General features: G+C 50.9%; 4 protein-coding genes and 1 non-coding gene across 5 annotated transcripts; 3 read left to right on the top strand and 2 right to left on the bottom strand.

Annotated features, from left to right (window-relative positions):
* Positions 1 to 546: 546 nt before the first annotated feature.
* Positions 547 to 635, top strand: PV06_03122. The gene has a single exon. It is a non-coding gene; the product is annotated as a tRNA-Val (tRNA).
* A 3,620-nt stretch (positions 636 to 4,255) lies between these two features.
* On the top strand, positions 4,256 to 5,275 carry PV06_03123 (uncharacterized protein; the record flags this gene model as incomplete). The annotated part of the gene is made up of 2 exons (XM_016403879.1): positions 4,256 to 4,661; positions 4,755 to 5,275. The coding sequence occupies 2 exons, from the start codon at positions 4,256 to 4,258 to the stop codon at positions 5,273 to 5,275; spliced, it is 927 nt and encodes a 308-aa protein (XP_016264884.1).
* Positions 5,276 to 5,504: 229 nt separating this feature from the next.
* Positions 5,505 to 8,311, bottom strand: PV06_03124 (uncharacterized protein). Its single transcript, XM_016403880.1, has 2 exons — positions 6,869 to 8,311; positions 5,505 to 6,807 (listed from the first exon to the last, which is right to left on the bottom strand). Exons 1-2 carry the CDS (start codon positions 8,300 to 8,302, stop codon positions 5,716 to 5,718), a joined length of 2,526 nt encoding a protein of 841 aa, XP_016264885.1. The 5' UTR covers positions 8,303 to 8,311; the 3' UTR covers positions 5,505 to 5,715.
* Positions 8,312 to 9,340: 1,029 nt separating this feature from the next.
* On the top strand, positions 9,341 to 11,551 carry PV06_03125 (uncharacterized protein). The gene has a single exon (XM_016403881.1). It carries the CDS (start codon positions 9,359 to 9,361, stop codon positions 11,249 to 11,251), a length of 1,893 nt encoding a protein of 630 aa, XP_016264886.1. The 5' UTR covers positions 9,341 to 9,358; the 3' UTR covers positions 11,252 to 11,551.
* Positions 11,519 to 14,793, bottom strand: PV06_03126 (uncharacterized protein). The gene has a single exon (XM_016403882.1). It carries the CDS (start codon positions 14,020 to 14,022, stop codon positions 12,370 to 12,372), a length of 1,653 nt encoding a protein of 550 aa, XP_016264887.1. The 5' UTR covers positions 14,023 to 14,793; the 3' UTR covers positions 11,519 to 12,369.
* Positions 14,794 to 16,150: the final 1,357 nt, after the last annotated feature.

The following is a 16,150-nucleotide window of genomic DNA, read 5'->3' on the forward strand; positions in this document are numbered from 1 at the left end:
TAGAATAACGTAGTAGATGATGGAGCCTCAACAAACTCCCTGAGCATTTCTTTCCGATGACCCTCGCAACAGACCGTATTTAATGATGTAGGTGAAAGAGATTGTTCTTACCAACAGTAGTTCCCGCCGAGTGCATAGAATATTTCAAACCGCTTTTCTTCATCAATCGTTGAACATCTGCTATCTGCTCCGACACGGATGCGGTCGGAGTCCCTATAGGTATCAGACAGAAGTCGGCCGTACATTTGCCTGGAGTTTCAATTTTCGATGTATCCATCGCCATGTTCAAGTGGTTTTACGTGTTTCGATTAAGCAAATAATTCGAGCAGGTGACACAGCGCTGTGGTGTAAGGCCGGGCCTTTTGTTCTGCTAAGGGGCAGCCTTGGGAATGAGTTCCGCACAGAGCAGACCTCCAATAAAAGCTTGGCGTGCCGGCACAAAATAAATGTCGACCCATAATAAAAATGGGCTTAGTTAAGTATTCAATAAGCCAGATTTAGGCTTTGAAATCGTCTCAAAATATTTCATTATTTTACGAGACCTAGGATTCATTGGTGTAGTGGTTATCACGCGTCGTTCACATGCAGTGAGCACACATCCGACGAGGTCCTCGGTTCGATCCCGAGATGAATCAACTCAACTCACTTTTTTTGTTTGAGGGATAGGTCAACTCAACTCTCTTTTTTGTTTTGCCAGTATCCTGTAGAACTGCGAAATCCTTTTTTGCTATTCTGAAGTACTACTTATGATGCTGCATATTGCAGTCATACAGTCCCCAGGGAAAGTATGGTCCTAAGTTATTACAGTACATAGCTATGGATAACACATGAATAGGTGCTTGGCTCGAAATCCACTCACACCTGCGAAAGAGCATGCCTCTTGTGTCCATATCATGCAATTATTCGTGGACCTGTTGAAATTTGATCCAGGAGAAATATTGCAGCCTCACTTGTGATCAGAGATTAGGCATAGCAGCATTGTCAATGCTAATCGTGCTTCACGCCATCGCCATCTCGCATCAACATCTGGGCGACATGATGTTCCTAGAACAATCATTTGTATCTGTGACGGTTGGATTTTGGTAAAAGATAGTGTTGTCGTTACGAGTGTTGCCAATCACTCTGGTAGCGATGCTTCGTATGGATTCGCAAAGGTAGCGGATGTTGGCGTCCCTTGCAAAGTGGCGGCCGGGGAATATGAGCGACGCTTCTCCTGGTTTGTCCAGCTCTTGTGGAAGTTCAACCTGTCTCCATCGTTCTTCCACCAATGCAGCAACGACAGCCACGGCAGCCACGAGACCAGGTATCTCAAACTAGTGGGTGCATTTCTCATGAGATCATCGATGTCGTTGTCTTCAGGCGTTGCTTCTTTAGGGGCACGGGCAAGGGTATCTGTGGGTGGAGCAAAGAGTTTGAACAGTCTCGTCTTTTTTGGGAATTGCTGTGGTGTCTCAGAGCTTTGTGAACTGGTGAGAATAGACGTATGCACGTCTGTCGGTAGTGAAGGCTCATCATCAGGATCTCGCCACTTCTCCAACAACTTGTAACAAAGTCTTACGAATGAAAATGCTCCAATGATCATGGGAATAAGTTGTGACGGAAAGAAAATGCGGTTTCCAGGACCGAGTACGCCCTTGACATGGTTGAAGTTGAGGGTGCACTCAATCATGATCACGCTCCAAACAATCCAGATGAAGTTTGCAACTCGTAAGGCGTAGAATATGCGACGAAGCCTGATCAACTGTCAGCAAAGCCTACATGGAGATTTGTGTTCAGATACGTACTCCTTGGTGTACAAGCCCGTAGCGTAATGCAATCGAGTTGACGTCCGCCATTTACTCCGCTTTGCCAAAATGACACCCTTTGCGACTCGTGCATACAGTGAGACCGATGACACGAGGAGTATGGTTCCGAAGTAAATGGTACAACAGATGCAGACGATGATGTAAAAGATCCTTACACCTCCATCCGCTTTCACTTTAGCAAACATGAAGGTGTAAACAGTGGCACAAGGGCCTGTATCAGTCAAGATATCTGTGGTATGTGGTTTGATACCTATCAACCAAAACCACAAGCCGAACACCGATACTGACATTGCCAGCAAAAGTCGCAGGTGCGTGCCGAAACCTCCAAAATGTCGAATACCTTTCGGACCCTCTTCTTTGAAGTGGCATGTTCGATAACCCCACAGACTGAGCACGGAGAAGACTGTGCCACCAGAAAGGTGCATCAGGATCACGCAGTCAAGCTGTGTCAAGACCTTGGTGATGGTGCAACGGACCATAGCGACAAGGTTGGCAAAAAGGAATATAGCATTCGTGTCTAATGCGCCACCAATGTCTCCGGGGACATATGCGTTCGCCTTGCAAAATGGTTAGATGGACAGAGATGAGACTTTGAACACGGTTCTTACCACCCATCCAGTGAACCACGAAAAGTAGATGCCCTAATGGAAAAGTCAGGAAACGAGCCTCACTACGAGACGCTCATGATGCCTTTCAGAACTGCTCTGACAACACTAGTAACTTACCAGTCGGACGCCGATTCCATAGTAGTCTGGAGCCCGTGCACTTTCGCATTCATAGTCGTTCGCATTTGGCCCTGTAACATTTGTCCGAGGGAGTAGCCATTTCCTTTCCTTCTCTGCTGCCTTCACAGGGCAAGACAGCAATAGTAACAATACCAGACTGCAGCAAAACAGTAGTCTGAGGTGGTGTGGCATCTTTCCATTCAGTAACTGACCTGAAGCAGAGGTCTGGGGCAAGGATCAATTGGGAACTGACACAAGCACAGAGACAACCTAGGTAAGGTAACTTCATCTTATATTGAGAACCCTTCACAAACATTCCAGGCAAAGGAATTCCTACTTCATCGCACAGATTGTGCAAGGTATCGACTGAGAGACACCTACTAGCAAACGAGGGACAGCAAGATCGGACGAATCGAATCGAGCGCATAGCTTTGAAGCCTGGGGTGAACCCTTGTAAAAGAGGCTGTCAATTGCCTGAGGTGGTATGTCCGATTGACAGGTGAGCCGACCTGCTTGTTGGCACTTCAGCTATGACGGAGCTTGTGCTGCCATCGAACGTCATAGGCTTGCAATACATGCCTTACATACCTTATCGCAAGGCTGGCGACCAAGATCTGAGGATGGGCCATCAAAGTCCGGCAACCAGCAATTGGCTGAACCAGACTATGCCCCAAAGACTTGGTGTGGCATTGTGTTGCAACATTTCCCGATTTCCTCGTGCTGGATTGATCCTTCACTGCGGAAATTGACTGGATACAAACCGCAAGCAAGTTCGACTCGGTGGTCACTTCGTACAGGGCACCTACAGCCAAGAAGGTTCGCTGGATACGAGTACGAGAACTGATGGCCAAGACTCGATGGCATTGAAGTACTGGAGTGAGGCAGACTCGGGATCGTCTTGTGGGAGGCCTTATGTGGATGCTCGTTCACAACGCCCTTGAATTGTTTATCGGCGTGAATTTTGGAAAATATGGTGCCGTTTCCAGTATGTCTGCCGAATACGCTCAATGCCGTACGCTAGTCCCATCAAGGGAAAGTTTACAATTTTAGTGCCCTCTATTTGAGGCTCAGAAGGCTGAAGGTCCATATCAATTTTCAAATCTACAACGTTGAAGGCACAGCCTCGCGTCAATCTCTAACACATCCGAATACGGAGTTACCCTCACAGAATATCATCATTGGCTTTATGCCTACCGAAACCGAAACCGAATTTCCGATACAGGTACTTCGTACCCTCGTGTGAGGTGGTGTTCCAAGCCAGGATGGATGTGTTTGGGCGTTATGCCTACCGATCGAATACTGCACGGGCACAGCCCGAAGCCAATATGCTGTCGCTATCGGGTTTTCCTGTTAGAAATACTTAGGTAGGTTCCTGGGTATCTTTCACGCTAGCCGCGTACCAGGAGAACTAGCGCTCACGCCTCCCCATAGCTCTGTGAGAGCGTATGCGGTATACCTATCTCTTCAGGAGTACATGTCAAAGAAAGCATTATATAAATCCCTGCTTCGTCCCCTGCTGTTCATTGTTCATTTTTAATCATCAATCTTCATCCAACATCTTACGAACTATCTTCATCTCATTGAGCCTTTGTAATCCTCACTTCCAGAGCCAAACACATCCCGATTGACGAATCTTCATATTTCACATCCAACCCAACAAGTCAATACTTCAGTTCTTCCTTCGAACCTATTCCCGTTGACTCTGCTTTATCCCCTCTGCACAACATGTCCGACACCCAGTACGAGTTCTACCACTATACACCCTCGCTCGTCGCGGCCATCATCTTCATCGCTCTTTTCTTCTTGATTTCCGTTCTCCACGCGTACCAACTTGTGCGAACGCGTACACTCGCCTTCATCCCCTTCTGCATAGGAGGGTTCATGGAGAGTGTGGGCTACATCGGCAGGGCAATCGGCTCCAACGAGACTCCCAACTGGACCCTGGGACCTTTCGTCCTACAAGCTGTACTCATCCTCGTCGCACCGGCCCTGATGGCTGCCAGCTTGTACATGCTTCTCGGCCGCATCATCACCCTCACCGACGGCGAGAGACACGCCTTTATCAAGAAGCGCTTCCTGACAAAGATCTTCGTGGCTGGCGACGTCTTCTCTTTCCTTTTGCAAGCTGGAGGTAGGGGCCGACTCGATCTGATCCTCCCACCTTCTCTTCCTAGCTGCGCGCCGAAGATTGCTGACTTTTGTCTTTTCTTTCCGACTTTTCTAGGTGCCGGTCTCCTCTCCGCCAAGTCTCAAAGTACCAGTAATACTGGGTCCAAGATAATCATGGGTGGTCTAGTTGTCCAAATCGTCTTCTTCAGCGTTTTTGTCCTCGTTGGAGTCAAGTTTCACCTCAACATGCGTCGAGGATCAGGAGGCGCCGCCGCCACCACCACCACCACCACCGGTAACGACAAGTCCAACCAGTCCTCGACCAAAAGTGCCGTCTCCTGGGAGAAACACCTTGTCACGCTGTACATCGGGTCCAGCCTGATTCTGATCCGATCGATCATGAGACTGATCGAGTACGCCCAGGGCAACGACGGGTACTTGATCTCGCACGAAGTCTTCCTTTACACTTTTGATTCGGTTCCGATGTTCTTTGTCATGATCCTCTTCGCCATCACACACCCGAGTGAGATCAATGCTCATCTGAAGGGTGCCGGGGCAAAGGTGATCGAGAACATCGTCCAAGTCTACAGCCTGGAAAATGTCGAGGCTCGTTATACCACATTGCAAGAAGTGTGAGACCTTGATGTCAAAGATGCAAATTCCGGATGGTGCTTATCAAACAGATGGTGTGTCGGATTCAGGTGGGATTGATTTTAACGTTATATAGGCTGGGGCGTTTTGGAGTAATTTATACAGTATTGAGGGCGAGGGAATATATTTCCGACCATGCTAGGTTTGAATGATAACATACATAAAATCGAACTAGTACAAGGATCGTTTTGTAATAGTCAACGCATCTTGTTACCCTTTACTCAGTAGAATACCTCACGGTATATGCAGTCACAACAAAGTCTAGTAAACTGCCCAAAGTCGAAGACACCATTTTCATATTGCTCATATAACCCAAATGCGCGCTCATAAAATGCTTTGGTCTTTGTACCGAATCATCATCATCTACATAAAAGTAACAGGTCGCTCACTCACTCACTCACTCACCGAACGGACTCGTTCTCTATCTATCTCAAGAACCTCTTCAGAAGTCTCTGTGCCGTCAGACCCGAATGGGTCAAGATCGCGGCGACAATGGCGCCCCAGGAACCAGGGTTGTTGTTTTGAGTGGCGAGAACCTGCCCTTGATCGATCACGAGGTTCAAGACTCCTCGGGTGTTGAGGTTCCACCAGAACAGACGCTGGGGGTTGTCAGTGATCTCGACGGCGTTGGTCTGACAGGTGCCGTCGGTGCCCTGGCAGTCGCCTCCATTGTTGAAAAAGGTCCAGAAACCACTGCCGTAAATAGAAATGTCACTGCCACCCACGACGCGCTGGTACCACGCCATCCGGCAGTTGGCATCGTCGCTGGCGCAGTTCGAAAAGGTAGGGTCGTTGTAACGGGCGTTCGGAACCCAGGGTGCCGGAGCGAGAGCCGGCGATCCGACACCTTGCCAATAGGGCGTCTCGCTCTGTTGCATACCCACAAACAGATTGACCGCGTCGACAAAGTTGTACTGATAGAGTGCGTTGTGCTCAAAGGCGGTGCCCACGAGCCACACGGGACCTTGAGATTCGACCAACAATCCACGTCCTGTGCCGACTGTTTGCGAGTTGTTGCCGTCAAGGTCGTGATCCGCGGTCCAACCCCACATGTCCTCGACATACACGGACGCCGCAGAGGACGTGAGGTGTAGTAACAGAAACGCCGCTTGGCAGGGATTCGAAGCGTCTGCACACTTGGTCTCGGTGGCTGAGCCCGCGGCACCACCGACACGAAAGTGCGCGTTCCAGAAACCGATGTCGCCTGGCTGTGCGCCAGCCATGTTGACTTCGACCAGAATGCATCCCGGAAGGACGTCGGCAACGGTGAAAAGCATGTCGCTGATCTGCGCCATACCGACTTCGCCTGATTCGCCCACTCGTACCATCACCTGAGGATTGTTGGCGTCGGCGAAGAACGATCCCGCAGCTGAAATAGCCGACCATGCTTCACCGATAAGCCTGGACCCAGGTGGGACGTTGATCGTGGACGTGACGAGGTACGTTCCAGCTGGGAAGAATGTAACCGCACAGCCGGCAGTCATTGCAAGAATGGCATTGATGTTGGCGGTGTCATCCTATGGCATTGAGGTCAGAGATCGTTTTGACGGTATGGAACATCAGGGGTGGAGCACTCACAGTCTGCCCATCACCAAGCACCGGGAGCCCCGGCACGTTCTTGATATTGATAACTTGTCTGACATCAAATTCTTGGTATGTTGGGGGAGCGAAGGTGACATATTTATTTCCAGATACCAGCGAAGGGCTTCTCGAAGTAGCGTATGTTACACCGTTATCATGGGTCCCTCCAATACGGCCATTCTGAGTGTATGCATTTCCATACACCCAGGTCTGATCCACACCACCGGTCAACAGAGTTGTGTTCCCTGCAACTACCACCCTGCCGACATTATGGACATTGACGTTGTCGAGGACCACAGAATCGTCTCCGGTCGTAGTGTTAGAGCCAGCAGGGGTTTGACTTTTGGTCAAGATCAACGCGTCGACGGTGTCTGCTGATGAATCAAGTAACACATAGCTGCCAACATTTCCAACATCTCCGGCGGTAGCATTAATGCCAATAGCGCAATCCGTGAATTGGATCCCCTGGAAGACAATATCAAAACCATGGCTGATAACGATACCAGTCCTGCAGCCACTGAAAGATACGTCCTTGATGCTGTATTGTTGATTGTTGAAGTTCAACCCGATGAAGCCACCCTCGAAAGCCAGATTGCCCATGAAGGTTCCTGAGCCTCCTTCTGGCATTGCGACACCCGTGTGTGCAGACCCTTGTGGCATGCGGAATAAATTGTTTGTTAGTTGGGTCGCTTGACTGACCGACCAATCCATCAGGAGGAACTCAGTATTCGGTGCGACGCTCGTGGAATCAAAGACGAAGTTTTTGACGCCGATATAGAAATTGGTGGTGGCATCTAATGCTGGATCTTTGGCATAAATCAGCGTGGTGCCGTTGAAGGTCGAGGATGCCTTTAGTGTTGGTCGAGCAATCGGGTTTCCCAGAAATACCGTGTCAACATACAGTTGAACGGGGTTTGCCATGAGATAGGTTCCTTCGGGGAAATAAATGACCGCGGGGGCACCAGTTGTGCCTTTCCCATTTCCTCCGGGGCCTCTACCACCATCGTTGACTGCTGCTTGAATGGCGGCAGAATCATCAGCGCTGCCATTCCCAGTGGCACCGTAGTCCTTCACATTTCGATAAACAACCCAGTCTGATCCGTTCGATATGAAAGGACTGATACCGTTATGTTGAATTTCTTCGTACCAGAACGAGGATGGCTGGCCGGGCTGGATTGGCGGCAGCCCTGGGGGAGACTGTGGAGGCCAGGGATGTTGTGGATATGGGCCAACCGGGTTCACGCTTCCATTGCGGTGAGGAAAGGGGCAACCGTGTGGATGAGGTTTCCAGTCTGCGAAGACAGACGGAACATAAGTATATGGGGGATATAGCATTGCATAGGAGTATTCTGTGACATTGGATTGGGAGGCCAAGCCCAGCGGAAGTGTCAGGGACAAGGCCGACAGCGCCACGAAACCCCGGGCAAACATATTGTCGTGAATTAACTTGCAATGGATATATGAAGACGACTTGAGCGGGTAACCGAATAAGAAGATCGATCCGCTGGACAAGTCACAGATCGAACACCGTTCAAGCGATTGACAGCAAGGAATGAATCGAATAGCGACAGGGAAGGAATTATACATTGCAGACCTTTTGGTTGAAGTTCCTAACTCACCTGCTGGAAATTAGCTGACACCCGCCAGTGACCTGCTCCGAGCCAGAAAAGGTCAACGTCATGACAGTAAACCACAAAAAGGGCATTAAACATCTCACACCTGGCCGATCACTCGTTACTGTTGAACCAGACAGAAATATCGCTAATAAGGGGTGAAACAGAGGGTAAGTTAAATTGGCAGGGCGTCCAAGGGGTCTGATGTTTTGCGGGGCTCGAGCAACGAGTACTAATACTTGGGTGACAGTCGTAGTGTGTATACCCAGTTGGGTAGTTGTACTGCCTATAGCTGCGGATGGATCTGGGGGATTTTGTTTTGGATGTTGAAGATGCTCTAGGAAGTAGACCTTATGCAGAAGATGTATCGATGCCTCGATGGTCGACGATAGGTTCTTGTCTTTGGCGCTCATGGTCTCGGCCACCTAGGTCGCGTTTCGTTAGTGATCGAATCTGTTGTGGTCCAATCATAAATAACTGTTGAAATGTGTTCGAAACGGTCTTGGTGATGTATGAAGATTCGCAAAGTCAACGAGAACTATGAAAGGGTCTCGAGAATGAGAAAGAATAGTCCGTGGCTTCTCGTATCGGTGCTCAAGCGTCGCCTTCGAGGCTTAGATTTATGGAGGTTAAAGCAGCAACTAACAATCCTCCAAAGCAGCGCCAATGTCGGAGTATTCGTCCAGATCTCGCCGACGAAACAAAAAAGATTCTATCGAGAGGCGAGAATTGGTACTTTGAACGCAGTGCTCACAAGGTGGTCATTTGGGACATTTCGATGCCTTCTTCAGCCGCCGTATGCCCTGCATGCCAATTCAGAGCATTGATATCTGTTTTCAGACCAACAGTCCTACGATGGCAGACCCAGCGATCCATGGCTTCGGCCATGCGCCAGCGCAGGAAGCCTTCAAGAATGACTCTCTCTCATGACGTGGGTAGATCAGGCTCAGAGAAAAGAGCATCTAAACGCGATGAAGCTGGGCCTTTCGCCGGGATGAATCAGACGGTTGCGAGGTTACCAGAGAGAAGGATGCCGCGTCAACTCCCTACTCGATCTCGGATGTCTCTCCGAACCGAGATCAAGAAACGAACGCAACGAGTAAAGCCTACGACAGGAACCGACGGAGAAGAAGGCGCGACTTCAGGTGCCTCAACTATGAGCAAAAAGAGCAAAGTGGATAAAAACGACAAACCTACATTCCACGCCTTGAAGATGCAGCAGATATTGGCTCCTTTATCGTACAATCAACGAGATAAACTCAAGATGAAGCTCGAACAAATACAGTCTTTTGAAGAGCTGGGGCTGATGCCCCCAGTTGTTGATGCTGTTTACAGTCAGGTCCTGCCACATTTGAAAGAGTACTCGCCTACGCCTGTTCAGAAGCTGGCTATTCCTGCGCTGTTGAGCAAGAAAGGCGAATACCAGAAACAAAAACAGCCAGAAGATGCTCCGAAGTACAACCAGTTCCTCCTCGCCGCTGAAACGGGATCAGGCAAGACGATGGCCTATCTACTACCACTAGTCCATCATGTGAAGGAACAAGAAGAACTCGATCAGATCGAGGAAGTAGAAACAGAGGCTCGAGAAGCCAAAGAAAGAGAGGAGCGTGCCAGCCGCCTTGTCTTTGAGGCTGACCCTTCGGAAACCGAAGGGCCCAAGTACCCTAAGATGGGCAAGCCCCGAGCACTCATCCTTCTACCCTCATCCGAGTTGATCACTCAAGTGACGAAAGTTGTAAAGTCGCTCGGTCACGCCGTCAAGTACAAGTCTGCGGGCATCTCGTCCGCCAACAGTCCGACAGTCATTCGAAATCGACTCTTCAACCCGAGCGGGATTGATATCGTGGTGTCTTCACCACATCTGATCGCCAGCATTGCCAAGAAGGAACCGGGCATCCTCTCTCGAATCCAATACCTCGTGATGGACGAGGCAGACTCTCTCTTCGACCGCTCCTTCAGTGAGACGACATGCGACATCATCGATCGAGCTGCTCCGACACTCAAACAACTTATCCTTTGCTCCGCCACCATCCCCAACTCCCTGGACCGCTTCATCGACCGCCGGTTCCCACAGTGTAAACGCATAGTGACGCCCAAATTGCACACGATACCTCGCCGCGTTCAACTCGGTGCCGTCGACATCGACCGAGAACCGTACCGTGGCTCCCGCGACCTCGCCTGCGCCGACGTCATCTGGACGCTCGGCAAGTCGGTGCACGAAGACCTCAACCCCCGAAACACGGTCAAGCATATCCTGGTGTTTGTCAACGAACGCGAAAAGGCCGAGGAGGTTGCCAAATTCCTCGCGACCAAGGGCATAGACGCCGTCGCCTTGACCCGAGACACCACCGAACAGAGACAGGCCGAGATCTTGTCGACATTCACCTCTGCCGCCGCGGTGGAAGGTTCCGAAAAGCCGGCCGTCCAGAAAAAGACCAAGCTCTTCAACGACTTCGTCCCCTTTGACAGTTCCGACGTGGGGGGAGCCGCGGCCGACGACGACAAAGGTCGCCCGGCCCGACACCTCCCCGACACCAAGGTTCTCGTCACGACGGATCTCGGTTCGCGCGGCGTGGACACCTTGGCCGTGCGCCACGTGGTCCTCTACGACGTGCCTCACACGACCATTGACTTTGTCCACCGGTTGGGCCGGATGGGCAGGATGAACCGTCGCGGTCGGGGGGTCGTCTTGATGGGAAGGCATGACAGAAAGGACGTCATTCGGGAGGTCCGCGAGGCCATGCACAAGGGACAGGCATTGATATAGTCTTCTTTTGGACCCACTTTCGATCATTGCTCGCAGTGTGACGGAGCATGACTGCCTCAGGTGTCGAATCATGGATTCTAGTTCAAGGGGGTGTGTGTGTGTGGGATTGTATACCCAGAGAGTCGAGTGCTTTTTGTTTTTTGTTTTTTATTTTTTTATTTTTGCGGCCGCTCGCCTTTCTCATCTCTCGACCGTCATTCTGTGTACTACCCATGTTTAGAATAGGTCACGGAGGGGTCCCTTGTACTAGAATACATCATATTGTGTACCACATTCAACTAGACCGTCAAGGTAGCTAAGAAAAAAGCACCAGAATTGTACAAGTACCTTACCGACCTTTGGTATACAAACTGAAGTCAACAAACCATGCTGTTACAGACACATTGTAACATGTGTGCGGTCACTGTAGATATGTCCCCCCACCAGATGATTCTTCATTTCTTTTCTGTTCTGCTTACAGTGGAAGCGCCTCCGGTACGGCTTCTCCGTTGATACGGATATGGAATCGAACCATCTCACACGACCTCCCAACCTATATACGGAGTACCTCGACCTGAGACATGACGGGGCCAAAGTCAAAAACTGTCAAACATTGTACTCGTGGTGCATGTACACCGGGCCACATCGTCGAATCTCGATTGCTACCTAGGTACTGGGTGGTCGAGGACAAGTTTTCTAGTCCTTTTTTTTTCCATTTCCTTTTCCTCGCAAAGCGTCTCTTCTCTTATCAAGAGTAGTGGGGAAAAAAGACCATCTCTAAATCTCAATCCATCCTCTTTGGTAGATGGTGGTACCGTAACGGCCAGCATCCTCGTGTCTCCTCAATGCCGCGTGCCTCTCTCTACCTGTGCGAATGCAAAATGCATTTCCATGTAAAGAACCAAAAAAATTCGCTCACAAAAGCCGGCCAACCTCTTTCTTTCTTTTTTGTTCCCAACGAACCGTACCGTACCCATAGAACAACACAACAACAAAACATATGCCCGTTGAGCAGAAATAAAACCAAATGCTTTTCCACCCGAGTAACAAAAAGCACAAAACACAAAAATTTCCGCCGTATGCCTCATTCATGTAGAACTTCGTACCTCTTGCTTCTTCTTCGTGGCTCGCAAGGTCAATCAATGACCGAAACTACCAACCCAACTGGGAGTAATGGTCCCGGTCGGTCGGATGATATCAATCGGCACACTCCCAGAGGTGAAACTCCCCGTCGTCATCTTGTTCGTGCTCTCATCGTCGCCGCCGCCACCGTCTTCTCGTCTTCGTCTTCGCCCTTCCCCATCACTACCTCCCACTTGCGAGTCAATGCCAAGTTCCAACTCCATGGACTTTTCTCTCAACCCGGGACTGGCCAGTTCTTCGTCGAGCTCGAAGAATCCAACACCGCTGCCGCCGTCGTCCGCACCAGTCAGTCCACCCGAAAACCCACTTTCTTCTGCCGAAGCGAGGAGTGAATTGTCATTGTCCGCTGCGATCGTCGGACTGGGCGCGGGACTAGGTAACGGACTCGGCATGGGCGAGAGGAATCGTCCTCCTTTTCCTCGCCTCCGTTCTCGTAGGCTCGCGCTCTTTTTCGAGTTGGCACTTCCGCTTCCACCTGCACTCCGGGGGGAAGTTTGTTGTTCTTCTGAAGGTTGTGCGTCAGGCTCGTGACGATGACCATCGCCGTTGACGCCAAAGTTAGGAGCGATATCCAGCTCGGCATCCACATCCTCGACTGTTTGCTGAAAAGTCAAGGTGGCTGTCGAACCCGAACTTCCACTTGGGCTGCCCGCGCTCACGGGACTTTCTTCATAACTACTGCTCGGCTCGACCACCTTGGAATCCGCCAGCTGGAACGTGACGTGCTTCTTCTTATGCTTGTGCCCCCTGTGTCCACCACTCGCCGTGCGCAACGCGCTAGGCAGACTCGCTCCGACACTTGCGCCGGCACTAGAACCCATCTGCGGTGCCGACCGCGTCCGTTTCGTGGCCAACACCGTCGGCGATACAGGCTGTTCCGGTAGGCTGTGGGACGACTCGACGAGCGCGGCTCGCTGCCGCTCAGCTTCAAGCTTGATCTCATCGTTGAGCTGGACTTGTTTCTTCTCCTCTTCATCCGAGGTCAAGGCCTGTGGCCCTCGCACGGATGGACGCCGGTCTTGAGATTCGAGAAGAGGGAGGTACGCCGGGATGAACACGCCGGCGAAACTGTCGTTCTTCTCAACTCCCGGTGTTGGTGGCCGCTTGTTCGTTGACTGTAGTCGCGGAGGGGTGATTGTCGCCGATGATCCGTCCGACGGTGATCGACTGGGGAAAAACGACGGCGTCGGTGGTGTACTCAAGCTATGCGTGGGTGGCACGCTTCCAGCCGTGATATTCAACTTGTCCAGCGACAAGGTGGGTTTGCTCAGTGGCGCGGCCTTTATGATTTTCTCGCCCACGCCGTTTCCTTCTCTTTTCGACTTTTGTCCTGCTGTCCAGCCGTTCCCCACGACATTGTGTGTCGAGCATAATAAACTTAACGGGGAAGTGTTCCCAGACACGGATCTCTTGCTGGGCGAAATGTCATAACCTTGATTCCTCCTTCGGGATCTCAAATCCCTCTCAAACTCGCGAAACTCTCGATCTTTCGTGGCCTTGAATTTTGCGACTTCCTCGTCCAACTCTCGCCTTTTGCGGTCGAGTATGTCGGCAATATCCGCCTCTGAATCGCTGGTGTTGGTATTATCCGGAGATGGGAGCCCACTCCTGGACATGTAGTGATTCATCTGGGCCGAGTTCTTGTACATGGTTGGTGCTTTGAGCTTATCGTGGGGGAGGCGTGGTCGCGGAAATCTCTCGCTCCAAATCTCCCTTACAGCCAAGGTCACCGGGAGGGTAGGAGAAGGTGGTTGTATTGTATCGAGCTCATGGGTGCAAGAGTCTGGCGCAAAATATCGTCGCGCGACGTTTCGTGGGTAGGAGGTGGGGGATTGTCGGCCAAAAGTCTGCTGTGGTAGACGGCGAAGTGGGGTGGAGGATTGACGATGGTACCGGCCGAATGGTTCGCGTGGGTTGTTTCGGAATATGGACAGGGGTGTATGGAGGAGGCGAGAGAAGGCAGTGTGCAGAGGGAAAAAAAATTCCTGGATGCGAAAATTGGTTTCAGGCGAAAGAAAAATCCCGTGGATAAGATAAAATGCGAGGTTCGAGGAAGGGAGTGCCGGAGGAGACTTCCAGATAGGAGTCAGCAAGCCCGGGGGGTGTGTGTCTCTGCGTGTGTAGAGGAGTATTAATTCGTACTTGTATGGAGGTCAGTGATCGAGATTGATGTCAGAAGAAGGCTTGACGGTGCGTGTTTGCGTGCTCGCTGCTGTTGTACCGAAGTGCGACAATGGATTGTGACAAGTGACGACAGCAGTCGAGATGGCTATCAGCTTGTCTCACGCGTCAGAAACGGACGACAGGCTGGGCGGTGCTGACGACTTTGTTTGACGGCGGCTTCGATCGGAGCAGACACCAACAAGAGGCAATGGGCCAAGGGCAGGTCTCAGAAAAGACTGGAGCAGAAGTTCGACCGGGGGGGGCGTGTTGAAGAAGAGACTTTATGATTAAGCCACCAGTGCCACGTCGGGAGACACGATAGTTCCACTTTTTGGGGCTTTTTTCTAGACGGTGGCGGCGAGCACGTTCGTGTTCTAGCGCAGGGACCCGAAAGCCGAAGACTTGTTCGAGATGGAGGGTTGCGAGTGGGCGGCGCGCACAGGAAGTGACAGGCTTTCTCGTAGATTGGAGGTGGAGAGGCGGAAGGGAGAATTGGAAGAGGATTACTGATCCCAAGCTCGCATCAAGGGAAGAGAGAAAGAGGAATTACGGATAGAAGGTCGGTTGAGGGAAAAGAAAAAGAGTTGGAAGAAAAAAAGTACATGGTTGTCAGTGATGAGATGAGGGGCAGAGTTGCGGTGGTCGACGACGGTGGTGGGAGGTACAAAAACTGCAATAGAATCTCCATACAAATTGCCATGTACCGAGGACAAGCGAGTCGATGGCTTTTGTTTGCGAGCAGAAGCGACACCCTGACCAGAAAGATGGAGACTCCGTATTCATTATCTGTGCCAGTATCAGGCTAATATCAACGGCCTCTTTGTACCTTTGGCTCGTCGACTACTCGACTCTCGCATCCATATTCCTTCGCCCATCACCGGGTCGAGGATAAGCGATGCTGTACAGAGTACACACAGAATAGCACATGAGAGGCTGAGAGTATACGGATATCGCTGTCAAATCATGTTAGAGGTCAGATTCCTCTCCATGAAACGTGGGGGGAGTGGGAGCCGAGGGGCAGAGAAGAAACATGCGAGTACGAGTGCAGTTCATGGGAACCATGGAGTCTCTAGACTGGCACTGACGAGAAACGAAGGCGGGAATGATGAGCAGATGAGAAAATCATTTGGAGAACTCGTATGACCATGGCCATAAGCGATAATGGGAAATTTCTGTAAAGACGATGCTTTTGTGAGGAACTACAGAATCTGATCGACATGTGCGTGGGAGAGATCGTCGCAAGGTACCTGGATGCTTATCTGACCTCTTGCCATTGTCCAGGTGTTTACTGTACCTCAATCATTCGGCATTTTTAGCTCGTGTTTGTTTTTGATTGATAGCATGTGTAAATTCGAGCGTCTTGTATGTCGGTGTTGATGGAGGTGTTGTCGAACGTGTCAAAGCAGTCAAACATGTGCAGCGCCAGGATCTGGACTTTCACCCACCCACACCGCTCTTTGGGGGTCCTGCAATGATAATACAGTCAGTGCCTGACCTAAGCTCCGATGCCCCTCCCACCGACTCCCCGATTCTGCCTCAGGCATCGCTCTAGGCGACCCTAGTGACCCCTAGACGCCCTCTAAAGCCACCTAAGAACTACCAGGGTCTTTCGGG

This window comes from Exophiala oligosperma (assembly GCF_000835515.1).
Source record: "Exophiala oligosperma strain CBS 72588 unplaced genomic scaffold supercont1.3, whole genome shotgun sequence".
Lineage (NCBI taxonomy): Eukaryota > Fungi > Ascomycota > Eurotiomycetes > Chaetothyriales > Herpotrichiellaceae > Exophiala > Exophiala oligosperma.

Coding starts and splice junctions, on each gene's coding strand:
- PV06_03124 (XM_016403880.1), bottom strand. CDS start 8,302: ATGTTTGCCCGGGGTTTCGTGGCGCTGTCGGCCTTGTCCCTGACACTT. Junction 6,808..6,868: donor TGCTTGGTGATGGGCAGACT/GTGAGTGCTCCA, acceptor TCAATGCCATAG/GATGACACCGCCAACATCAA.
- PV06_03125 (XM_016403881.1), top strand. CDS start 9,359: ATGGCTTCGGCCATGCGCCAGCGCAGGAAGCCTTCAAGAATGACTCTC.
- PV06_03126 (XM_016403882.1), bottom strand. CDS start 14,022: ATGTACAAGAACTCGGCCCAGATGAATCACTACATGTCCAGGAGTGGG.